Source organism: Mus musculus, chromosome 16, assembly GCF_000001635.26.
Source record: "Mus musculus strain C57BL/6J chromosome 16, GRCm38.p6 C57BL/6J".
In the NCBI taxonomy this organism is placed as follows: Eukaryota; Metazoa; Chordata; class Mammalia; order Rodentia; family Muridae; genus Mus; species Mus musculus.
The window spans coordinates 17,330,293-17,355,264 of record NC_000082.6 but is presented as its reverse complement, the minus strand read 5'-3'; the positions used below and the strand labels follow the sequence as shown (position 1 = coordinate 17,355,264).

The 24,972-nt window shown below is 43.5% G+C and overlaps 2 protein-coding genes and 1 non-coding gene across 8 annotated transcripts in view; 2 read left to right on the top strand and 1 right to left on the bottom strand.

Moving 5' to 3' along the window:
* Pi4ka (phosphatidylinositol 4-kinase alpha) overlaps positions 1-24,972 on the top strand; it is a 125,964-nt gene that overhangs the window by 51,050 nt on the left and 49,942 nt on the right. For 4 of the 5 annotated variants that reach the window (NM_001001983.2, XM_030249069.1, NM_001373955.1 and 1 more), the window contains 5 exons: positions 299-394; positions 1,032-1,215; positions 2,424-2,527; positions 4,335-4,503; positions 6,500-6,550. In NM_001001983.2, the coding sequence (NP_001001983.2) occupies positions 299-394; positions 1,032-1,215; positions 2,424-2,527; positions 4,335-4,503; positions 6,500-6,550 (604 nt within the window). Of the gene's footprint in view, positions 1-298; positions 395-1,031; positions 1,216-2,423; positions 2,528-4,334; positions 4,504-6,499; positions 6,551-24,972 lie in introns of those variants that run through there. The other variant, XM_006522037.2, reaches the window with a different exon arrangement.
* On the bottom strand, positions 11,691-23,894 carry Serpind1 (serine (or cysteine) peptidase inhibitor, clade D, member 1). 2 transcript variants are annotated; one of them, NM_008223.4, is made up of 5 exons: positions 23,818-23,894; positions 18,129-19,100; positions 15,224-15,497; positions 12,780-12,924; positions 11,691-12,412 (listed from the first exon to the last, which is right to left on the bottom strand). In NM_008223.4, the coding sequence occupies exons 2-5, from the start codon at positions 18,952-18,954 to the stop codon at positions 12,221-12,223; spliced, it is 1,437 nt and encodes a 478-aa protein (NP_032249.3). In that variant the 5' UTR covers positions 18,955-19,100; positions 23,818-23,894; the 3' UTR covers positions 11,691-12,220. The 2 variants fall into 2 exon arrangements, with proteins under 2 accessions (NP_032249.3, NP_001317976.1); NM_001331047.1 differs by having other exon boundaries at positions 18,129-18,973.
* Positions 13,253-13,359, top strand: Gm24927. Its single transcript, XR_003952047.1, has one exon. It is a non-coding gene; the product is annotated as a U6 spliceosomal RNA (small nuclear RNA).

Genomic DNA, 24,972 nt, shown 5'->3' with positions numbered 1-24,972 from the left:
TGCTAAAGGAAGTGTGAAATTGGAACTAGCTAGGGTACATTATTCTGGAAGAAGCTGTTCCTTCCAAACTGGCAAAGTGATTTAAGTTACTGTTTCCAGAAGAAATATTATCAAGTGGGCAAATCTGCTGTAAATTTTCAAATTCATTCTTTGGAATGACTTCATTCAGATTTGTGGAGTAAAAACTTCAGAACTGCTATTTAAAATGTTGTAGAGCTCAGCAAGGAACAAAGCAAGCAGAAGTCAAAGGGTACCACCATCTTAACACTTAGTGTCCTGTGGGTTCTCTGCTGCACAGGTGCCTGAAGGCCGGCCTCACCGTGGACCCTGTGATCGTGGAGGCCTTCCTGGCCAGCCTCTCCAACCGGCTCTACATTTCCCAGGAGAGTGACAAGTAGGTGTCTGTATTTGGGAATTAGACTCTTGTGCATTGCTTGCCACTGTGTGTGTGTGTGTGTGTGTGTGTGTGTGTGTGTGTGTGTGTGTGTGTGCGCACGCGCCTCTTCCCTGTTCACAGTGTAGCCATGCATTGGGTCTGCTGAGGGTTTCGGGTCAGTCTTGGATGACAGTGCTGGAGTTATAGTCTTGGTCTCTGTCTCCGAATGTGGCTCCATCAGAGGAGTGCTTCTTCCTGGAAGAAGGGTGAGAGATCCACTCTTTGCATTTTGTTTCACCACTGCTGGCCTCAGAGCTTTTATTTTATTTTTACTTTTTGGGTTTTTTGGTTTTGTTTGATTTTTTTTTTTTTTTTTTTTTTTTTTTTTGCTTATTGTTTATACTGAGACAGGGTTTCTCTGAGTAGCCCAAGCTGTCCTGGAATAAACTCTGTAGACCAGGCTGGTCTTGAACTCAGATCCACCTGCCTCTGCCTCCTGCCTCTGGTCCTGAGTGCTGGAATTAAAGGCGTGTGCCATCACTCTGGACTCTCAGCTTTTTTTATATTTTTGGTTGTGAGCCTAGCCTTTAATGGCTGAGCCATCTCTTTGGCCCTCAGAGCTTTTCTTAAACATCTCTTTTCTTCCCTCCTATAGGGATGCTCACTTGATTCCTGACCATACCATCCGTGCCTTGGGACACATTGCAGTAGCTTTGAGGGACACTCCAAAGGTCATGGAGCCAATTCTGCAGATCCTGCAGCAGAAATTTTGCCAGCCCCCCTCACCCCTTGATGTGCTCATCATCGACCAGCTGGGCTGCCTGGTGATCACTGGAAATGTAAGAAAGAGCCCCGAAGTAAGGCCGGAGCTGGAAACCTTTGATTATAAGGAGTATAAAATTGCACTATTCACATACCTTGAAAATGACCTAAATTCTCACAATGATTTCAACCCTGTATGGTGAGAATAATGTAATCAGTGGTTTTATGGGTCTTAGGAGAAGAAATGCCCACTAATTTCTTATCAGTGTAGCTATCATAAAATAAGGGCTAAATGAGAACTACTTCTCTTTTACTTTTGATTTGGGGTTTTCTTAGAGCTATAGACATGGATCCTTAGCCAAAGTGTGACACATGCCTGTAGTCCCAGCATCTGAGAAGTAGAGGACAAAGGATTAGAAGTTCAAACCCATTCTTTGCTATATATAAGACTCTATCTAAAAACACAAACCCATAGAGCTGCAAATGTTGCTTAGAGGTTAGAAGCACATACTGCCCTTGTGTAAGGCCCAAGGTCAGTTCTAAGCTCCCACATCAGGTGAGGCAGGACCTCCTATGGCTTCAGCTCTGGGAGGTCTGATGCTGTCTTCCTCGCTTCTGAGGGAACCTGTACTCACATGTACATACTCCCATGCAGACACCCACATAACCATGTAATTCAGAATAGAATCTTAAAGCCAGACTTGATGGTGCGCACCTTTAATCCTAGCACTTGTTAGGCAGAGGCAGGCAGATCTCTGAGTTTGAGGCCAGCCTGGGCTACACAGAGAAACTCTGTCTCCAAAAAAAAAAAAATAAAAGTCTTAAAACAATAAAATAAAGAGGCCAGGCATGATGTGCACACCTTTAATCCAGCACTTGAGAACCAGAAGCAGAAGGATGTCTGTGAGTCCAAAGCCAGTCTGCTCTATATGGTGAGTTCTAGGTCAGCCAGGGCTTCATCACAAGACCCTGTATATAAATCAGTCAATCAATAAAGTAAACATGGCTGACAAAGAGAGTTTAATAGGTAAAGAGACTTGCTGACGAGCCTGATGACTTGAGTTGGGTCCCCAAACCTGAGTGATGGAAAGAGAAAAGCAGTTCCCACAAGTTTTCCTCTGCCACAACACTTAAACACACACACCTGCGTGTGTGTGCTGCATGTGTGCCCTTCACAGTTTCTTTGGTAATCAGATTCCAGAGCTTTCTCTCTGGGTGATGACAAGAAAGCCCTTTTTTGTCTAGGAGTGGCCTCTTGGTGACAGTATCTCTTTCTCTCTTCCAGCAATACATTTATCAGGAAGTGTGGAATCTCTTCCAGCAAATCAGTGTAAAGGCCAGTTCAGTTGTGTATTCAGCCACCAAAGACTATAAAGACCATGGCTACAGGTAATTCTTCTGTGCCTCGTTGCTTTAGATCTTGACAGCATGTAACTCTGAGAGAATTTTGTCTGTGTTTCTCTTCTTACAGAAGCACCATATGGTATAAATCAGTGTACATATAAGGCGACATGGGAAAATTCACACCTAAACTCTGTTCTCCTCCCTTCCATGCCATACAGACCCATAATGCACATTTAGGTGACCTGTTTCTTATACTTAAGCAACATGCCAATTACACCTGAAATATGTCCCTTTATGTTGTTTTAAACAGCGATGTGGTACCACATTGCATAGCTGTGTCAAGACTGTCACCAGTCCCTAGTTTGGTTATTTGGTAGTTTTTTAGTTTCCAAGGTGTTGCCTTGAGAAACCAGTGTAATAGCTGTTAAAAAACAATGTAAGTCTGCTTTTCTTATGTTAGATTTTCAGAAGCAGGATTTATTTGGTGGTTGGGGATTCAGTGCAAAGCAATTGTAACAAGTACAGGGCCCTAGGTTTAGTTCTTAGCACTTTAAAAAAAAAAAAAAAAAAAAAAAAAAAAGCATGGGTGTGGACAGAGTTGGGGAAGGTAGTCAATGCTTGGGGGACCTGAGAGACTAGACATATCTTTGAGCATTCTATATTTATATAAAGCCTGGCCAGTTGTCCTTGACAGACTGAGAGATACGTCCTGACTTTACCTGGAATGCCTTGAGGAAGAGCCATGTCTCTTCATGTTTGAGGGATCTTACATGTTAGGTCAGCAGAAGAGAAAGGGAAGAAATGAGATTAGTGGGGAGAGAAATGGCCCTTTATTGGTACTGCTGTTCTTGATCATCAGGCTCCTCTGTCTTTGATTATTAAATACAAGTTTCCTCTAAGATCATCCACATGTTAGTTCAGTGGGAAGGAGTGCAGCTGCCTGGCCTCTGTAAATGCTGAGCCTACCCGTGCCTCAGAGCACATCTGCCAAAGAGCACATCTCCAGTTGTATGAGGGAATAGGAAGGCACACTGGATCTGTGGCAGCCTGACCACCTTGAATGTGCCTAACTCAGTTGGTCTCCATTAAGCTAAGCAGGCATGGGCCTGCTTACTGCTTTGGTAGGGGAATATATATGTGAAATTTCTTGACCAGTGTGAGCTCATGGCATTGCTGCACAGGTGCCTCTTAAATCTGAAGTTTCCACATCTGTAGATTTAACCACTGATGGGTCATAAATGCTGAAACAAAAACATGCATCTATAGTGTTCATGGACAGACCTCCTCAACATTCTCAAAACAATAAAGTATTTTTTCAAGGCTGGGAGAGGTGATACATACTATGATATCAGCACTTAGGAAGTTGAGACAAGAGAATTGTGAGAGTTAGAGGCCAGCCTGAGCCCCATAGTAGATTCCAAACTACACAGTGAAAACCTACCTTTAAAAAACAAAAAATAATGTGGTGATGGCAAGGTGGACCTCTGAATTCCAGGACAGCCAGGACTACACAGAGAAACCTTGTCTTGAAGAGACATCAGTCCAGGGTTGCAGGGAGCACTGGGGAGAAGCTGGTCACCAGGTGAGATAGTGTTTGAGTTCCATGTGATTTGAGGAAGAAAAACAGCTCAAGCAGAACATTCTGGAACAGTAATTCCACATTCAGATATTCAGTAGGCTTTTAGCATTCAGAGGACAGTCCTTCGTCAAGAGGCCATAGTCATGTGTTCGCTGTCAGTGTCTGTGGAAGTTCCTCGTGCATGGTGAGGTAGGCCAGTGTTTCTCCCTACAGCTTGTCCCCCGGCATTGCTGAGGGTCAGGCAGTGAGTGTGACTTTGTTTCCTTTCTTTAGGCACTGCTCCCTAGCAGTGATCAATGCCCTGGCCAACATTGCAGCCAACATTCAGGAGGAGCATCTTGTGGACGAGCTGTTGATGAACCTGCTGGAACTGTTTGTGCAGCTGGGGCTGGAGGGGAAAAGAGCCAGTGAGAGGGCCAGTGAAAAGGGGCCTGCCCTGAAGGTAGGAAGGGAGATGCATTTCGAGGAACTACCTTGGTTGAAATGGTGCTTTCTTTGTTAAATTATTTAAGTTTTAAATGTATTCTGTTTTTGGTTCTTAGACTCAAACCAAGATTTCACATATGCTAACACACTGACTCACAACCTCCACCTTTAATCCCAGCACTTGGTAGGCAGAGGCAGGCAGATGGTATAAGAAAAAGGGAAGGGGTTTCACACAAGGATGCTGGTTAGGGAAGAAGATGGCTTCCTCACAACATTGAATCTGGCTTGTATCAGCCTAGGCGACATCAAAACAGCGGCATAGGTTTCTCCATGGACAGCTCTCCCTGGGTTGCTCATCAGGAAGCAGGTGTTGAAGGTGTCCTGGGCCTGAGCCTATGCTGAGGAGGACCTTAGATGCCCGTCATTGGGACATAAGGGATGCCAGCTTTTATCTGAAATCACATGGTCATACAAAGGCAGATCCACAGGAACAAACAGAATGCTACCTTTTAAATGCTCAAGTTGATTATTTGGGGGTGTTTTAGAGACAGGGGATACCCCTTACCATATCATTTCTCCATTAATACTGAGCCCTCTCCCACATTTCCAGTTTTATGCTTACATTATTTTCCCTCTTGCCTTTCCCAGTTGCTCTCCACCACTGTGCTCAGTTATGTCACAGGTCAGACTCAGCCCACTTAATATAAGGAACCAGGCTTTGCAGGCTCCAGACCGTTTCTGTTACAACAACTCAGTTCTTCTGTAGTAGCCAACAGCAGGTGTAGCCAGTGTGCCAGAGACAGTTAATGGTTAGGATTTGGCCCATGGGCTTAAGTGTCCCTCCTGGCTGTTGTTCCAGGTGAGGGATTAAGCAAAGAAGAGAACATCTCTCTCCATGAGAGGCATTGTGGGAGTATAGAACAGGGCAGCTCAGCAAGGAGCACTTTGAAATCAGGCTAGTCAGGGATGCCTTACAGAGGAATGTCTGAGTTGACATCTCCATGGAGTCCTTCCTGTGAAGGTCTTGAACAAGGAGTAGCTGATGTAAAAACCAGAAAAAACAAAAAACCTGCTTAAGACTTTGTCCATAATTCCTCCTTGTTCTTCTGGACCCTACCAACAGTTATCTGCTGATCAGTTTATCAAGCCTCCCAGGATAGTGACTTTCTCAGTTCTCAGGAGAGACTGTCCCCTACAGTCAGCAGAGGCTTAAGTCATGGTGATGGGGGTAAAGTGCTGGTGATAAAAGGGGGTTCTAACACCTGAGGAAGTGGTGTCAGTGTATCTAGAACCTTCTCTCTCACAAGAGGTCGGCACTAGTACCCAACTGAGCTGCTGGGACCTGTGGCCACTCCTGTCTGCTTCCTCTTGCCACACATTTTTTATAGAATTGCAAGATTCCTGGAATTTAATGCTTATTCAGAGGCAAGAACAACACTACCAGGATTCCCTTCTCACTTAAATACAAAGGTGGGATCCTGTTCTTTGTAAAGTAATTACTGTTGACCAGCCAAGTATTCGCTGAAGGAGGGACTTCTGGAGTGAGGGGAGCCTGTAGAAGCATAGAAGATGCTAACTCATAACCACTTGTGAGTCCCAAATGTGATGGCACATTCCTTTAATCCTAGCTCTATGAGTGCAAAGCTAGCCTGCTCTACATAGCAAGTTCTAGACCAGCTAGGGCCACACAGTAAGATCCTGTTTCAAAAAAAAAAAAGAAAAAAAAAAAAGTTAAACTAAGGCTAAACCACCAAGGTAGAGAGAGGTTTCCTTGACATAGCTATGCGGGGTCAACAGTACACATGCCCTCGGGACTTCCTCAGCTCCCACAGGTGTTTGTTGAAGTTTAGCTGCATTTGGGGGCCCAGCTAGAAAACTTAACAAGTTATTAAAATTAAATAAGATGAGCGTCTTTATTCTCCTGGGTATAAGTCTCGTTATTTTTCTGTTGCAGTTTTTATTTGTTAATAAGAGAAATGTTTTGCCAGTGATATATTTGGTTTTTCCCCTAGGCTTCCAGCAGTGCAGGAAATTTGGGCGTGCTCATTCCTGTAATAGCTGTGGTGAGTATTTATCTGTCAGAGAACTTAAGTCTCAGCTACTCATGTTTGCACAGAATCCTTATAAAAATGCTTTTCTAAAATCCCAGTAATTCAGCCAGCCAAAATGATGCGCACCTTTAATCCAGCACTCAGGAGGCAGAGGCAGGTTGACCAGTGAGTTTGAGGCCAGCCTGGTCTACAAAGTGAGTTCCAGGACAGCTAGATCTGTGTAGTGAGACCCTGTCTCAAACAAACAAACAAACAACAAAAATAAATAAGAGAATGGGATCCCAGGACTGTATAGATAGTTGTTTCAGTTACAGTGACTTTCAGAGACAGCCATAGGGATACTGTTTCTTCATGCCTTGCCCAGCCTTCCTCAGTAGTTCCTCAGCAGACTTCAGTTCCCTTCTTGCATGGTGCCTAGGCCTGGCCCTGCCCTCATCCTCTGTTGTCATCCCCAGTATTAGAGTCTTTGACTGGTACTTTGCCTGGCCTCCTTTGGTGGCTTTCTCCTGCAGACAGTGGGGCTGCTGTGAGTCCAGTGGATGCAAGGTCTGCTTCCTGATGCAGCACACTATACTAGAGAGCCCATGTTCGTCCTGTCCTGTTTTATTCTGTGTCTACTGCTCTGTAAAACATTTTTTAAATAATAGACATAGGTCTCACTGTGTAGCTTTGGTTTCCCTAACTCAATATATAGACCAGGCTGGTCTCTAACTCAGAGATTCACCTGTCTCTTGAGTGCAGGGATTAAAGGTGTGTGTCACTACACTTAGTTTTTTAAAATAACTTTTGTGAAGCTTTCCCCCCATTCTTAGTCATTCCCAGCATCAGTCCTGAGGACCCTGTGTTCTCATATTTCTATCCCTCCCATTCTCTGCTCACCCCTTGCTTAATAGTGTTATCAGCAGAGTTGACCTGCCTGGGGGGCTGGGTGTCAGAAAGGACAGAATGTTAGACAGACAAGTGGAGGGTGTGTGTGTGTGTGTGTGTGTGTGTGTGTGTGTGTGAGAGAGAGAGAGAGAGAGAGAGAGACAGAGACAGAGAGACAGAGAGACAGAGAGACAGAGAGACAGAGAGACAGAGATGACAGAAAGAGGGGAGTTAGGAGACTGACTGACCAGCTCAGTTAGTTTTGTTGTATAGCCGAGTTAGTAGTCGAGAACAGTCTCCAGTCTCTCTCTCTCTCTGTGTGTGTGTGTCTGTCTGTCTGTCTGTCTCTTTCTCTTTTAACTGTTTAACTGCCAGGCTATCTCTTTGGCCCTCCATTCAGTTGTTTTTTTGTTTTGTTTTGTTTTTGTTCTGTTTTGTTTTGTTTTTTTTTCCCTTCGAGACAGGGTTACCATTCAGTTTTTTTTTTTTTTTTTTAATTAACTTTTTAAGGTATGGTAGTACACACCTTTAATCCCAGTATTTAGGATGAAGAGACAGGCAGATTTCTGTGAGTTCAAAGCCAATCTGATTGACATAGAGAGTTCCAGGCCATCCAGAGCTACAGAGTAAGATTCTGTCTCAAAATATAAAATAATAAAATTAATTTTAATTAATTAATTAGTTAATTAATTTACATCCTGACCACAGTTTCCCCTCCCTTCCTTCCCAGGCCCTCCCTCACCACCCACTCCTCCTCCCTTTCTCTTCAGAAAAGGGAAGGCCTCCATCGGATATCAGCCAGCAGTGGCATATTATGGTGCAATAATTGAGGCTAGTTGAGGCAGCTCAGTAGTGGGAAAAGTCCCAAAGGCAGGCAACAGAGTCAGCCCTGCCCTGCTGTTAGAAGTCTCACATGAAAACCAAGCTACACAACTGTCACCTATGTACAGAGGGCCTAAGTCAGTCCCCTGCATGCTCTGGCTGGCAGCTTAGTCTCTGTGAGTCCTATGGGCCCAGGTTAGTTGATTCTGTAGGTTTTCTTGTGGTGTCCTTGACCTCTTGGTTCCTACAATCCTTCCTCCCCTTCTTCCACAAGATTCCCCAAGTCCAGCCTAATGTTTGGCTGTGGGCCTCTGCATCAGTTTCTATCAGTTGCTAGGTGAAGCCTCTCTAATGATTGTTATCCTAGGCTCCTGTCAGCAAATATAGCAGAATATAACTGATAGTCAGGGGGCGGGCTCCCTCCTGTTTGGTCTCAAGCTGGCTGGTCATTAATTGGCCACTTCCTCAAGTCCTGCTCCATCTTTACCCCTACTCATCATGTAGGCAGGACAATTGTAGGCCGAAGGTTTTGTGACTAGATTAGTATCCCAATCACTCCATTGGAAGTCTTGCCTAGTACAGGACATGACTGGTTTAGGCTTCACATAAAATTAATTTTTTAGATTAGCACACAAAGTAATGATTTTGGGAGCCGGGTGTGGTGGCGCATGCCTTTAATCCCAGCACTTGGGAGGCAGAAGCAGATGGATTTCTGAGTTCGAGGCCAGCCTGGTCTACAAAGTGAGTTCCAGGGCAGCCAAGGCTACACAGAGAAACCCTGTCTCGAAAAACCAAACCAAACCAAAACAAAACAACAACAAAGTAATGATTTTGATGGTGGCACCTTCATATGTATGTGTCGTGCTCTGTTCTCATATGTCCCCTCAATGGCCTCCCTGCCTGTGAACTTTCAGGTGTGTCTGTTCGTGCTCACTTAGAGTGTATAAGTTCATTCAAGAAATATGCCAGAGATGTTTTGTTCTATGAGACTGGCAGTGATAGTGAAGTTGCTTGGGAGCACTCAGGCTTTAGGGTTCTAAAGGCCAAGGGTGAACTTGTAGCTATTTGTCCATGTACAGGGTCACTATAGGCAGTACTATGATGAATGACATCTCAGAACAAACACTCCCCAAAATCGAAACCTTTGTTCTTTGTATGAATAGAGTGAATATTATTATTATTATTAGTTGGAGTTAAGAAAAAGGTTTTAATGTAGATTTAAGTGTAGTACTGGGAGAAGAGGGACACACATAGCCAGGAAGCCAGGCACACACTTAATGGCAAAGGAACAGTTCTGCACACTCAGGGGTGGGTGGGGGATTCCCAGGATTATTGTATTTTTTAACAAAAGTTAATGATTATATTACAGGGGAGGAAACAAATATTTGACCTAGTTGCTCAACAGAGAGCCGAAGGACCATGGGCCTCTGCATTTGCTTTTTAGTGACCTCTTGTACCTTGGGAGAAAAACTGATTTCCAAAGGTGTGGGGGGGGGGGGGTTGTTTTGGTTTGTTTTTAATATTTAGAATTTTGTACTTTTTATTGTTGTTTGTTTTGCTTCATTTTTCAAAGACAAAGATATCCTCTGTGTTGGACTTTTAATGATTCAGAGGGGCGGGTAGATGGGGGCAGGAAGCTTGGCTCTTGCTCTTAATGCGTCTCAGTAACCGGAAGCTGAATGAGCTGTTGTGAAGCTGGAGCCTGTGCTCTGTGAGACTGCTTCCTGCTCAGGCGGCTCATCCTTATCTTCTAACTTTGTAGCTTATTTCTTCCTTGCTTTTGTTGCCAGATAGCCTAAGCATATTAAAGGTGTCTGACGCTTAGACCTCGTCCACTCAGTTGTTCGGCTCATCCATAGCAGCTTATTAACATGGGCCACTTCCCAGAAGTATTCTTATGTCCCACTCAGCACAGGTTTATCTCTGTCCCTGGTGGGTTTGTGGCCTTAGACAGGTTATAACCTTTTCTAGGTCATAGACATTTCAGTAAGCTTTAAACTTCTTTTCCATAGAAATACATCTGTGTTCACAATGTGTTCCATGAAAAACTATCCAGGACCTCTAAATTAGGAACACAGTAAGATATTTCTTAGATTAAAATAAATGCCTATCTCTTACTGAACTGAGCCCCTGATCTAGAGCTTTTCCAGGTATTAAGTTATCACAGCAGCTCTGTAAGACTGCTGTTGCTTTATCTCCATCATACAATTGAGGACAGCAAGATACAGAACCTACTCAACATGTCATGGCTACAAGGCATGCGGCTTGAGCCTGGGCAGCTCAGCTCAGAGCCTGTACTGTGAACTAATCCTCTACTGCTTTGAGAAATGGTAGGAGAATGTCTTTAATGGGCATCGCAGGTATGCCAAGTAGATGTGAGTAAGTAGAAAGCATGGGGACCAGAGAGTCCTGTCCTGTGCAGGAGCCTAGAGAACCTGATCTGGCTGCAGCCTAGGCTAGCTGCAGCTGAGGTACAGAGTAGAAGAAGGGACACACAGCAAAGGGCTGACTATCTGGAATGATTTCACCATATAGTCCAGGCTCAACTAGTCCTCCTAACCTCAACGTCCTGAATAACTGAGATCACAGGGATATAACACATGCCCATACAACTTTTTAGGGCACAATTTTGAGATAACTACATTTAGGAATGTAAGAAACAAGAGAAATGACCAACACGATAAAATATATAGAGCAAACACCAGAAAAGAACACTGTTAAAACAATTTGAAGGGAGGAAAAAAAATGGGGAAAAAGGTGATAGGTCGTCATCAATATCAGGCTTCACCAGGAAGCTGGAAAGATGTAACAGGGAAGTCCTGCCTTGGTCCTGTACTGTCTTTTCCTAGCAGAGTGCTGGTGTAAGCAAAGTCAGCCAAGAGCACAGACCCTGGAGCAGGACTGCCTGCCATTGGATCCAGGTCTTGCCCGATTACTGACTTTCTGTAAGTTGCCATTGCTTTCTCAGCTGTCAAGAGGAGGTGACGATAGTGTGGACTTCCAAAACCAGTGGCAGCACACATACAGTGCTGTCTATATCTGCATCGCACTGGCAAGTAGCGCACTCCTTTCAGCTGTTCCCATTGCTAGTATTGCTTCATGTGATCAGAGTCCTCTGTAACTAAGACTCCCTACGAGACCCTCAAGTATGAGGGCCAGCCAGTCTACCTAGCTTGGTAGGTTCAAGGCCAGCTTGATTTACCTAGCAAGTTCCAAGGCTACATAGTGAAACCCTTTCTTTAAAAGTGGGGTGGGGCTGGAGATATGGCTCAGGGGTTAAGAGCTCTTCCAGGGGATCTGAGTTCAATTCCCAGCGCCCCATCAGGCAGCTTGCAATGGCCTGTAATTCAGCTCCAAGGGGATCTGACACTCTTGGCCTATAGAAGCACCTATACACACACATAAGTTAAAAATAATAAAAATATGTATCTATAAAAAATAAATAAGAGAGAATTATAACAGATACATGGTAAATATGGTTGTTTATTTATCTCTAGGATAGACTATGTAGTCCTATGTACACACAGCAGAAGAGGAGATATTTACATGAATTTAAAAGTCCGAACATCTCAGACATGTTGGGATTGCTTTCCCACTGGGCAGGAACGGTGCTACTTGGACACCCTCCCTGGAAGGGGTGCAAGTTCCTCAGTGCCTTTTGTCTGGAAGGGCCTGGCTGAGCAGAGGCCGTTGACGAATAAAGGCTGAGGAGGCTGCCTGAGGAGAGAGTGTCAGCTCCACTCTGCCCATTCATTCTCCTAGGGACAGAGGTGTGGGGGCTAAGGCAGTCTGTGTGTCTAGGACCTCTAGGGAATAGCTGGCACAACCATTAGTTGCATTAACATCTGTGCACTTAATGGCACTGTTTGCTGTTCAGATTATTATCATAAACCACAGAGATTATCATAGCAAAATAGCTCTGTCCTCTTTGTTAGAATGAAAACAGGAATACAGAGTGTCCCCAAACTACATCAGGTGCCCAGACCACTGCCATTAAGACTTGGCAGGGTTGGTCACTTTTCCCATGAAGAGCAGACAGCTGGTTCGGTGCTCATACACTAGGAACAGGAAGGGACGGTCGACAGTGAATCGGACTTGGGTAGACAGCGGCATGAACCCCACTGTAGTTACAGCTGCAGCTTGGGTACCCTCTTCATTCACTGTGATGGTACTTTGGTGCTTGAACTGTTTAAAATTAGAAAGGAAAAGGGTCAGGTTGTATAGGTTGTCACGAGAGGTGGGGGTGGGGTGAGATTGAGTATCTGCTGAAGACTCATTATCAGAGAACAGCTCCAGAGACTAATCATGCCTAGTCAAAACGACCTGTAACTGATCTCAGCTTAGAGTGTGTTACATACACATTCTTACCTTTGCACATTACAGCTACATTAACTTTTGGCCATGGCCATAGTCTGAGAGGCCATGGGAGCCAAAATAGCCACCCAGCCCCCTGTATCCTTAAAGTCTGGATCATAGGCCCAGCAGGTTGGGGAAAGAGATAGCACCAGTGCAAGGCAAAGTGTGGGGGCTAGCACAGGAGAGAGAGCCATACCAGGTCAATGGCGATCCTCTGGTCTGAGATGCCTGACATATTGCCATTCTTGTTGAAGAGCTTTGTGATTCCCATGGACTTAAGGACCTCCACCAGGTTGTAATTCTTCTCAAGCTTAAACTTTGGCAGAAGTACCTCTCGAGTTCTAGTTGGAGAAGAAGGGAGCCAATTTTATGGATACAAATGACAAAATAATTACAGTTTTCCTACTAACTTTGCATTTACTATAAAATTGACATGCATTTTTTGTGTTTAAGACTTATATACTGGTACTGTCCATTGAGGGTTTTGTAAAGAAAACACCCACTGTGAGTCCAGTTACAGTTAGCCCTTAGATCAGTGAGTTTCATCAGCCATGGTTCTCAGCATCTGACTGAGCATGTGCGGAGTTCTCACTCTCCTCACTCTGGAAACAGGAAATGGAACAACTGTTGGTCAGGGGTTCCTATAGTATTATTATAAGAAGTGAGGCAGTGCTCACTTTGGGAGCACATAAACTAAAATTGGAACGATACAGAGAAGATTAGCATGGCCCCTGTGCACGGATGACACACAAATTGGTGAAGTGTTCCATATTTAAAAAAAAAAAAAAAGCGAGGCAGAGATGATTTACAGTCTTTGAGGAAACTATGCATGGGCGTATGTAAATGTTAGGCAATTTCATATGTAAGGAGCATGACGGTCTTAGATCTGACTGGAGGAAAAGAAGGGGCCAAGGGAGAGAAAGAGGAAAGATGTTAGCAGAACCAACCAGAAAGGGTAAACTATGGACCTGCCTAGAAGCAGGTCAGGCTCCTATTGCTGGGAGTCCACAGAGATGAAGAGGGTGAGGGAAATGGAAAGAATATGCTGGACTAGGAATAGAAGTCAGAGTTGGCGTGGCCTTACTGACTCCAGAGAGGATGTCACTGGTGAGAAGATAAGAGCAGTTTATGAGTTCAGAAGGTAGGGAGTGACAGGAAGCCTTGGGTCATCTTAGGAATAGCCTCAGTCTGCTATACTAGTTTGTGGCTCTGAGCCCCAGTTCAGTCAACCCCAGGGTGAGGTCAATCATATTACCTATCAGGATTCAGGGTGAGAAATAAACAGAGCAGGCAAGCGAGGAGACGGACAGTCCAGGGGGATGTTTGAGACAGGAATCTACAGGGTGGAATAGCATAATATGTAGAGAAATTCACCTTCCTCCAAGAGTCTGCTTTTAAGGTTTTATATGTTAGGGGGTTTATTTTGTCTTAATTTTTATTATACTTATTCATTTATTGACATATTTTATGCATGTATATTGCCCAAGGTATATGGTGTGTGCATAGAGGATAGCTTTCAGGTGTCTGTTCTTTCCTTCCAGCCTGTGGGTCTTGGGGATTGAACTCAGGCAGTCAGCTTGGCAGTAAGCACCTTTACCTGCTGAGCCATCTCGTTGGCCTGTGTTTTGTTTTTGTGAAACAGGGTCTTACTCTTCCTAGGTTGACCCTGCCCTCATGACCTCCCACCCCAGCTTCTCCAGTGCTGGGGTCACAGGTGTGTGCTGCTGTACCCAGCAGTATGTTCAGTTTTGTTGTACTTTTTTTTTTATTTCTTGTCAATAGATTTCACTTCTCATTTTGAGTCTAACCAGTAAGTATCTAGTAAAACAGAAGTATATCCCTTTTCTCTATTCTTTCTGTAGTGGTCCAATAATAACTTCGGCAGATATTTAGTATCAACAGTTTCAACACTAAGTAATAAATAATAATCAAGGGAAATCATGAGTGACAAGTCTTGTTGGGATTTCTAGGCAGGGAAGGAGACAACTAATCTTTTCTGGACGCCTCTTAGATTCCAGGCACTGAGAGTAAGGGCCCGACAGTGGAGGCAGTCAACACACCTGCTCTCTTTATTTCTCACCCTGGGTCCTGATAGGCAATGTGATTGACCTCACCCTGGAGCTGACTGAACTGGGGCTCAGAGCCACAAAGTATAGTATAGCAGACTGAGGCTATTCCTAAGATGACCCAAAGCTACCTGACCCTACCTCCTGAAACAGCTCTGTGGAGATGTCTTTCTCATCAGTGCACTCATTGAACAAGAAATTTAGGCTGAAATAAACAGGCATAGCTTATGCTGCATTTCTTTTTTTGTTTGTTTGTTTGTTTTTTTGCTTACTTCCCCCTTTTTAAAAAATGAGCAAACAAAAAATTGGTAGGGTGGCCCACACATGTTATCCTGGCCCTTGGAAGGCTGATGAGGGAGGAGGATCATGGCAGGTTTGAGGCCATCTGGGCTACAGAGTGAGATCCTGACTCAAAGGAAAGGAAAGGAAGGGTGGAGAAGGGAGAGGAGAGGAGAGATGAGAGGGGAGGGAGAAGAAAGGAGGAAAGGAAAAGAAAGGCAGAGATTGGTCATGGCTTTAGAACTCCTAGATACCCCAGCCCTTAGAAAGCAAAGGAACAGATGACCTGAAGTACCTGTTTGTCATGCTTTTTTGCCATCTCTCCACCACCTGGGGTGTAAGCTGTGCTTCAAGAGTCTTCATTCCCGATAGCTTCCGTGGAACTACAATAAGCATGCTGATGCCCCCTACGTACTCCAGCTGGAGAATGTCACAGTCTAGCTCCTGGTCATTTGCCGCAAGGAAATTCCCTTTAGTTTGCATCATGGAGACTTTGACTACTTCTCTCTCATTCAGCCGGAAGTTGTGGTTGTGCGTCATTTCTACTGGGAATTTATTCACCCAAGTTCCTGTAAAGTCAGAAGGAGCAGACAGGTGGAAGAATGTCCTTTTAGAATATAGTCTTAGCTCTCGAACATTTGCCACTGAGGGCTCTCTAGGACCAACCCCAAAATCTTAACGAGAAATTTAAAAGACTACAAGGTCTTATGGATTAGATTCTGACACTATCATTTGTCCCTGTCTAATTATTTGTAAAGCGAGTAGCCCTTTAGGCCCTCACACTGTGATTCTCTAGCATTTGGCAGGACACATATCTGACATAGTAGTATCCTCAGGATCTTCCATGTTGGCTGGGTATAGAGATATCATTTAGGAATAAATCTTAGCTCTAAGATACTCATCATTAATAAAGTTGGTAACCAACAGGCCATGTGTCAGGCACCTTTCTTGTATCATCTCATTTTTCAGCTCCTAGAAACTATATAAAATAGATAATTTTAATTTTTATCCATAGGTGGCAGAGACACAGGGTGGGAAGTTAAAGTTAACTTGTTCAAAGTTTTGTCTGATATGTAGAGCAGCTGAGATGGAAAAAATGGAGATCTTTGGAGGAAGTCAGACACCAGACAGCTCTGGCCTGCTCATTGCTATAGTATGAGGACTATCTGTGCTTTTAGGGACTTTAACAGCATTCCTAGGCCCTCCCAGCTATATGCCAACTCAAGTTGCAATAGTCGCAGGTGCCAGCAGATGTGTACCTCAGAACCATTGGAAATCATTGCTCTTCCAGCAGCGATATGAAGCTGCTCTAACAAAGAAATTATAACACAGAGTTAAATTAGGAACAGAGATTTGGGAATTAGAAACCAAAACTGTACTTACAGAATCTTCTAACTTTTAAAATGCACCCTTCTCAGCTAGGTTTGGTGGTGCACACCTTTAATCCCAGCACTCTGGGGGCAGAGGCAAGCAGATCTCTGAGAGTTTGAGGCCAGCCTGGTCTACAGAGTGAGTTCTAGGACAGCCAGGGCTACATAGTCAGACCTTGTCACAAACAAACAAACAAACAAACGAACAAAAAGATGCACCCTTCTGATTCCCAACACTGAGTCAAGTGAGTTATCTAACAAAGTAAGGAAAGGTACTCTTATACCTCAGTGTATCAAGAGCATCTTGAGTTGTGGGTCAGCCTGGGCTACATAGCAAGACCTTTTTTTAAAATAAGTTTGAGAGTTGGAGAGATGGCTCAGTGGTTAAGAGCATTTGCTGCTTCTCCAAAGGTCCTGAGTTCAATTCCCAGCAACCACATGGTGGCTCATAGCCATCTGTAATGGGATCCAATGCTTTCCTCTCGTGTGTCTGAAGACAGTGACAGTGTACTCACATACATGAAATAAATATTTAAAAAGAAAAAAATAAGTTTTGAATTGGGTCTCAGTGGATAGATAGGGATACACATGCACGTACCCATATATATTGGGTGGGAGATAATAATTTCTGTAAGGGCTGGAGAGATGATTCAGCAGCTAAAGAACACTGACTGCTCTTCCAAAGGTCCTGAGTTCAAATCCCAGCAACCACATGGTGACTCACAACCACCTGTAATGAGATCTGACACCCTCTTCTGGTGTGTCTGAAGTCAGCTACAGTGTATTTATATATAATAATAAATAAATCTTTGGGCTGGAGCAAGCAGGGACTGAGTGAGTGGGGGTTGACCAGAGCAAGCAGAGACCCTAAAAATTCAATCCCCAACAACCACATGAAGGCTCAGAACCATCTGTACAGCTACAGTGTACTCACATATATAAAGTAAATAAATAAATCTTTTTTTTTATTTCTTTTAAAGTGCTCTCATGCCTGGCCTGTAAGAGTTAATGAAGAAGTAATTATTTAGGAACAGAGAGGTGACTTAGCAGGTAAAGATGCCTGCTGCCATTTCTGCCAGCTTGGGTTCCATCACGGAGACCCACATTATAGAAAGAGAGAACTGACTGCCTCAATGGAAAAGATAGTAATAAAAGAAACAGAATTAATGGTATATTTCCTACCTACCCATGAATGTGAAAGCACCCTGAGAAAGCTGGCTGTGGTGGCTCATGCCTTTCCTCTGAGCAGGCCAGCCTGGTCTACATAGCAGGCTTTAGGCTAAACAAGGCTACACACACGCACACATACACACACACGCACGCACACACACGCGCGCGCACACCCTAGGAAGAAGTTGTATTTCTAACACTTACTGTCCCTGAACAGTTTCAGACCTATTTCTTTAGCTTTTGACCCATATTCTTACTCACCAATAACTGGGTAGGGAAATGAAGAAACCCTAACCCACACTAGCCAAGTCTAAAAGGGGAGCTTGTATTATCTCTTGTCATTAGTAAATCACTAGGGATAGCTTACTGAGAGCAGCCTGGACAGTCTGTACCCTTGGGGCGTGTTACCTCTATGCTTTTGTGAATTCATCTGTAAAACACGGATTCCGATAGCTCTAATACATGATGCCCACCAGATAGAAATCGAGTGAGTGTAAAATAATAATAGGGCTTAGTAGCTATCAGCTCATCGTGTTTTTCCCTGTCCCTGAATTAACCTAGTGTCTTATTTTCCTTCATAAATTACCACCTCAATACAGTTCTAAGCATTGTCTTTCTGTCCTGTGAGTTTCCTTTGAGAATCATAAAGCTGCTTCTTACCTTTGAAGTAGATGCAGTTCAGAATCAGCATCTGAGTAGCAGGATCTATATTCTCCAGAGCTTCTTTTATAAGGCCCTTGGTGAGTTTCAGAATGTGGTTGTTTGCCTTTGATATGAAGGCAGGATCTGGGAAGTTAGCCTCCTGGGCCTCAGCAAAGTAAAACTCTCTCATAGCAGCTTTGAAGTCCTCCCGTATGGGAAACTGCTTCTGAATATAAAGGCCATTAACTGACCGAAGTGTGTACCCAAAATTCCTCCTGAATAGACGATGGGTCAGCTTTCGAAAGAGATTGTGAATGGTGGTAACCTCGTACTTGCTGCTAGCATTGACAAAGTCTCTGAAGTGTAGAACTGAGTGTACTTCTTCATGGGTCTCTCCCCTCAGACCTAAGGAGATCATCCCCATGGCAGTAGAAATGCCAACAGGTGCTATGAAGAGGTTATCAGATGTGGTAGCCTGGTCCTTCAGGACTCGGTAAAGGTTGAAGGCAAACTTTGCATTGAGGATATTAAGACGCTGGATCCGGCTCTTGCCTTGGAAAAGCTGCAGGATGTTGCCAGCACTTGATTCTGAGTCTGTCGGGGAAACGGCATCGATGATATAAATGTAGTCGTCATCTTCACCAAGCAGCTTCTCCAGGTCCAGGTAGTCCTCATCCTCTTCCCCCTCTGGGATCCAGTCATTGGTGACTGTGTTTTCTTTGTGGAAGTTAGCAGGCAGGAAGGACGTGGTCAGGTTTTCATTAGTTAGCTGCTCAGCAAGGCCTTTGCTCCCAATACACATAAATGTGATGAGAGAAAGAAGAGTGCAGAGTGGATGTTTCATTTCTGCAGAGCTAAAGCTGCTGTGAAAAACAGACAACAAGGAATGGCAGGGAGCCTGGCTGACACCACCCCCACTGGAATGTGCAGACAGCAGATTCTCTTAACACAGCAAGAAGCCTTCACAGCACCAATGCTCACACCAGCTATCTGATAAAAAATAAATAAATAGTGTTTTGTAAGTTTCATACATCTCCTGGAATCTATGAGCCCCTGGAGCAGTGGTTCTCCACCTTCCTAATGCTGCAACCCCTTAATATAGTTCTTCATGCTGTGGTGACCCCAACCATAAGATTAGTTCATTGCAGCCAGGCAGGGGTTGTGCTCCTTTAATCCCAGCATTCGGGAAGCAGAGGCAGGTGGATCTCTGTGAATTCGAGGCCAGCCTAGCCTACAAAGCGAGTTCCAGGGCAGCCAGGGCTACACAAAGAAACCCTGGGTGAGAGGGGGACACAATTCCAAACCACCCCATATATATATTTTGTTGCTACCTTATAACTATAAATTTGCTGTTATAAATTGTAAATATCTGATATTCAGGTTATCTGGGTGACCCACAGGTTGAGAACCACTGCCCTAGATGAAAATTTATTCTTTAAAAAATGTTTTAGATTTTTTGTATTTATTTATTTATGGAGGTGGACAGGTTTACCATGCTGTGTGTGTGGAAGTCATAGGACAACTGGTAGAACTCACTCTCCTACCATGTGAGTCCCAGGCACCTGTACCTGCTGAGCCATCTCAGCAGCGCAATTTTTTTTATTATTTATTTACGTGTCTCTGTGTGTGTGTGTGTGTGTGTGTGTGTGTGTGTGTGTGTGTGTGTGTGTAGTTTGTGCACACACATGTAAACATGCATGCCACAGTCAGCTGGTTGGGTGAAGTTGCTTATTCCACCTTTATATGAGTTGTGGAGATGAAACTCAGGTTTGCACCTGGTGAGCCAGTTCACTGATCTGACACTGCCTCCGTTACTGATGTAAAAGAGGGGCCTGGGCGATTCCTAGAGCCTCTTTTTCATTCATTCATTCACCAACATCATCACCTGTCTCTGGCACTGAGGTTTGCCTGCTGAAGGACACAGAATCATGGGACAAGCAGGGAGAACTTTCCAGGATCAAGAGCTTTCTAAACAGTGCTGCCATGATTTGGGGGCAGGGAAAGGGAGAGGTGTCCAGAGAGTTACAGAGGTTTTCTAAGAGCTGGGCTAGAGTGAATGCCTAGAGTGAGGCAGGAGGAGTGTCCAGTAGATGGACCAAGCCTTACCAAACTCCTGCTCACCTGTGGAAGGAGGTGTTATGAACGAACATGAGCCAGCCTTCTAGAAACATATTGTAAAGACTGCTGTACTCTCTGCAGTCATTTGGATTAATTTGTTTAAGATTTGGAACTTGATAAGACTTCCTTAGGACTCACTGAGAAAGGAGTATGGCTGGGGTCCTGTGTCTCTCCTGCAGTCCCAGGAGCTATTAGGGACTGTAGAGAGAACTTTGCTGTCAGGAGAAAGAAAATCTTTTCTACTTCCTGCTTTCAATCTCACTGTGCAAACAGGGTCTGCAGGAGAGTGATGTCAGAGGCTTAACCTTTGTAGAGGTCTGTAGACAAGCAAGGTATTTTGTGTAGACCCTGTTCTTGTCTTTATCTGCTTATCCCTTGCCTTGTTTCTGAGGAGACCTTGATAGCTTATTAAATCCAGATTTCTGCCCAGTGGCTTTGATTTGCTCTTCCAGTCTCTCAATTTCTAAAGAGGTAGATGACCTCTCTTGTTGCTTCCCTGTCTCAGCAGCTAGGTATATCTTCTAGAGAAAAAAAAAAAGAAGTCTATTTTGTGCCTGTGACCATTTCTTGATTTAGAATATCTGTTGCCAGTCTATCTATATTCAGTAAGGGTTGCTGGCTCCTGATAAAGTATTCGGACGTGTTAGGCCTATAAACAGTTAGGGACTAGCTTTGCAGATGCTCTATTTGAAAATTTACTGCCATTTTAACCTATCATAAGATGTGGCCTTCCTTTACCACTACTAAGAGATGGCAGTGGTTTGATCCAGGAATATAGATAAATATTAACTACACTCACCCAGCTTGCATGGGATCAGGGTTCAATCCATAGCACTAAAATGTAGGGATTGAGGGATGGTAGATGATGATGAGTAGTAGGTTGGTTAAGTCCCCAGATCTCTAGTCTCATGTTGCTTGCCTTAGAATGCCAGGACACTCAAAACTGCTCACACTTGGGGAACAGCTTTACCAGCCTTTGTCCTTAGGGACTGTCCCTATAATGTGGTTAAAATTAGCATTCCCAGCTTTGTTTTTTGTTTGTTTATTTTTTGTTTGTTTTGTTTTTTTTTAAAGATTAAAAAAATTTTTTTTAATTTAATGTATGTGAGTATACCATAGCTGTACAGATGGTTGTGAGCCTCCATGTGGTTGTTGGGAATTGAATTTTTACGACCTCTGCTAACTCTGGTCAACCCTGCTCGCTCAGGCCCAAAGATTTATTTATTATTATACACAGTAGATGTCTTCAGATGCACCAGAAGAGGGCATCAGATCTCATTACAGGTGGTTGCTGGGATTTGAACTTGGGACCTTCGGAAGAGCAGTCAGTGCTCTTACCCACTGAGCCATCTCACCCGCCCTTGTTTTGATTTTTTTTTGTTTTTTTTGTTTTTTTGTTTTTGGTTTTTGGTTTTTGGTTTTTCGAGACAGGGTTTCTCTGTGTAGCCCTGGCTGTCCTGGAACTCACTCTGTAGACCAGGTTGGCCTTGAACTCAGAAATCCGCCTTCCTCTACCTCCCAAGTGCTGGGATTAAAGGTGTGTACCACCACCTCCTGGCCACAGGATTGTTTTAATCATAACTTAGGGACTTTTTAAAAAGACACTGTGCATCTCAGGCTAGCTGAAAATCTTGTGTACCAAGGCTGACCTTACGTTTCTGACCTTTTGATTATACCTCCTTATTTGTAGACCGATATCACCATACCTATACTGTACAGTGCTGCAATGAGTCAGGGCTGTCAGTGCTAGGAGTATGCTCTCCCAGCTGAGGTACATCTACAGCTGGCTGGGGGCTTCTGAAGTGCTTATTTTGGAAAAAGAGCCACATGCTTTCTGACTGTGAATAAGCCCGATCCATCTCAGCACTTTGCTGAGACTCATGGCTACATAATCTACACATGTGGAACAATTACTGGAAACAGTATCTAATGTAAATAGAACTAGTTTCAAGATAAAATCAGGCATGGGTATCATTGAAATTAAGTGGGCTAGAGAGGGGGCTCAGCAGTTAGTACGAGAGTTCAGGTCCCAGCCCTCCAGGTGGGTGGCTCAGCCATCTGTAACTCCAGCTGCAAGGAGTTTTGTACCCTTCTGGCAGTCTGCACAATGTGGTGCATACTTGAACAGACAAGTGCATATGCACAAATAAAAAAACTTAATGGAAGCCTTTTTATGATTACAGTTAAAAATTTCCTTGGCTAAAACAGTAGTTACAATAATGTTAAAGAACAAAAGAAAAGCCAACTTGAATTAATGTAGGTTCAAGGAGACTAGTCTGAGCCCAAATAGAAAAGATGTTCTTCATCTTATCCTGGAACTCAGAACACATTCTGGTTTGGTTAGGTTGGGTTGGGTTGGGTTGGTTCTGAAGGGTAAGCATCATATACCCTGTTCCTGAAGGTATGTCCAAAAGCCATAAGCCATAATTTTCATTATTCTCTTCTTAGAGAAAGGAAAAAATGTAGTTATTTTATGCATTGAAAATTAACGATCTGACAGATAAATCTTTCTATATTGCTCATCAGTTTCATTAAAAAAAAATTAAGGCATTTAAAAATACCTGTAAGTTGTGTATGCGTTCAAATTGCTGTCTTTGAATTAAAGTGCTATAATTTTAAGATATTCATCAAAATTTTGTTTTCATGGGAACATCATATAGTGTATTCTTGAGAGTTGCATGGATTGGAGTTGGCCTTTTTGTATATGTGTCATAAAGAACACCATTTCCTACTGTGATCTCTCCAGATCCAAACAGAACAAGCAAGAAGGGAAACCTTTTTATGTTAAAATAACTTCAAACTTACAGAAGAATTGAAAGAATAGAGTAGCAGAGCAGCCACTGTGTTCCCTTTACTGTTGTGTGCGTGTGTGGTGTGATGTGGTGTGTGTGTGTCACGGTGTGGTATGTGTGTGTGTGGTGTGTGTATGTGTGTGGTGTGGTGTGGTGTGTGTGTGTGGTATGGTATGTGGTGTGGTATGATATGTGTGTGGTGTGGTGTGGTATGGTGTGGTATATGTGTGGGGTGTGTTGGTGTGTGTGTCGTGTGGTATGGTGTATGTGCGTGTGTATGTGTGGTGTGTGTGTATGATGTGATGTGGTGCACATGGGGGGGTACATGTATATGTATCAACATATGTACACGTTTTCTGGGCATTTTGAGGTTAGATCTCTTACATTCCTCTAACCTTTAATAGTAATGCTTAGGTGGAAACTTCCTCTAGAACAAGAATATTCTCATTCTTAATCACTAGACAATTATCTAATTTGAAAAGAAATTGATTTTGTGCCCTAGGGTGATAGATACCCAGGGGCTACAAGTGCTGGAATTTCAATCTTGTGCTGCCATGCCCAGTTTCCAGTATAAAGTATCAAAGGTATAATAATCTTGTCTCTTAAAATTCAAATTCCATTTTTGTCAGTTGTACCAATATTAATATTAAACTAAACATTAAACTAAATTTTAAAGAATATTAAACTAAATTTTAAAAATAACATATTCTTTTCTCAATAAAGGAACCAATTGTTTAGCTCTAAGCATTAAAAATAAAAATTTATAATTGGCAAAAAATGTTAGAAACCAAACTTACCTCTGTACCTCTGAGCAGTGGTGTGGCAGAGATGAGACCAGAGAAGGTCAGCAGCAGGTTTCAATGTGAACTTTGGTGCTGGGCTGTTGTGTGTTTTCCAAAGCAAATATGTCCTAACTCAAACACCACTCAAGTAGCTTTGTCAGCAGAACCCTTTCAGCTCACTTTGATCACTTAGGGACAAGCTACTTCCAAACTACAGTTCTGTGTGGCTGCTGTGTGGCTGTTGAGTGTTCCTATCTGTGTCAGCACGTCTGCACCATCTTGTTCAGCACATCTCGCTGAAGTTATGCATACCTGAGGCACTGTTCAGTGTCCTGGGAGCCATGTCTTCCCCTGCTGGGTCTCCGTCTGTGTGAAGGCTGCTACACAATAGATGGAGTTACCTTAAGTTCACGGGAAGCTTTTTCCTCACTGAAAGGGGAAGGGGAAAGTTAAGGTTGGTGACTTAGGAAATGCATAAATTGGTGTAGACCTTTGGAGTTGTTTGTTTGTTTGTTTGTTTTCAAGACGGGTTTCTCAGTGTAGCCCTGGCTGTCACTATGTAGACCAGACTGGCTTTGAACTCACAAGAGATCTGCCTGTCTCTGCCTCCTGAGTGTTGAAATTGAAGGCATGTACCACTATGTCTTGCCCTCAAAAACTTTTAAAATGTTGTTTTTACTGTCATTCCTCAGCATATAGTTACCAAATTAATATATCTTTGGATTATATTGTACTAAGTTGTATCTGTGTGAGAGTGTATATATGTGTCTTTGTGCGTGTGTGTGTCTGAAAGAGAATGTGTGTGTGAGAGAGTGTGTGTGTGTTTGTATGAGAGAGTGTGTGTGCATGTATGTGTGTATAAGTGAGAGAGAGGGAGGGAGAGAATGTGTGTGTGTGTGTGTGTGTGTGTGTGTGTGTGTGTGTGTGTGTGTGTGTGTGTTAACTCCACATACATCTCTACCAGGAGCAGCATCGAGTTGCTCAGAGAGACTCTCCAGTCTATTAGGGACTGCTTTGCAGCTTCAGCCCTAGCAGGCTCTGAGCCCTTGGTACTTAAATGCTGTTTCTCTTTGGTGCATCTTCCTTGCAGAGCAGTATGTGGGTGTCACTTGGATGTCACTTTTCTGTCTTAGGAAACCATATTGAGCACCTTGACTGAAACTATAGTTA

What these genes read in the sequence shown, in the direction of transcription:
- Serpind1 (NM_008223.4), bottom strand. Translation starts at nt 18,954, where the DNA reads ATGAAACATCCACTCTGCACTCTTCTTTCTCTCATCACATTTATGTGT. An exon ending in CAAAAAAGCATGACAAACAG is followed by an intron (nt 12,925 to 15,223) that starts GTACTTCAGGTC and finishes TTCTCCAACTAG; the next exon opens with AACTCGAGAGGTACTTCTGC. An exon ending in AGAGGATCGCCATTGACCTG is followed by an intron (nt 12,413 to 12,779) that starts GTATGGCTCTCT and finishes AATTTTAAACAG; the next exon opens with TTCAAGCACCAAAGTACCAT.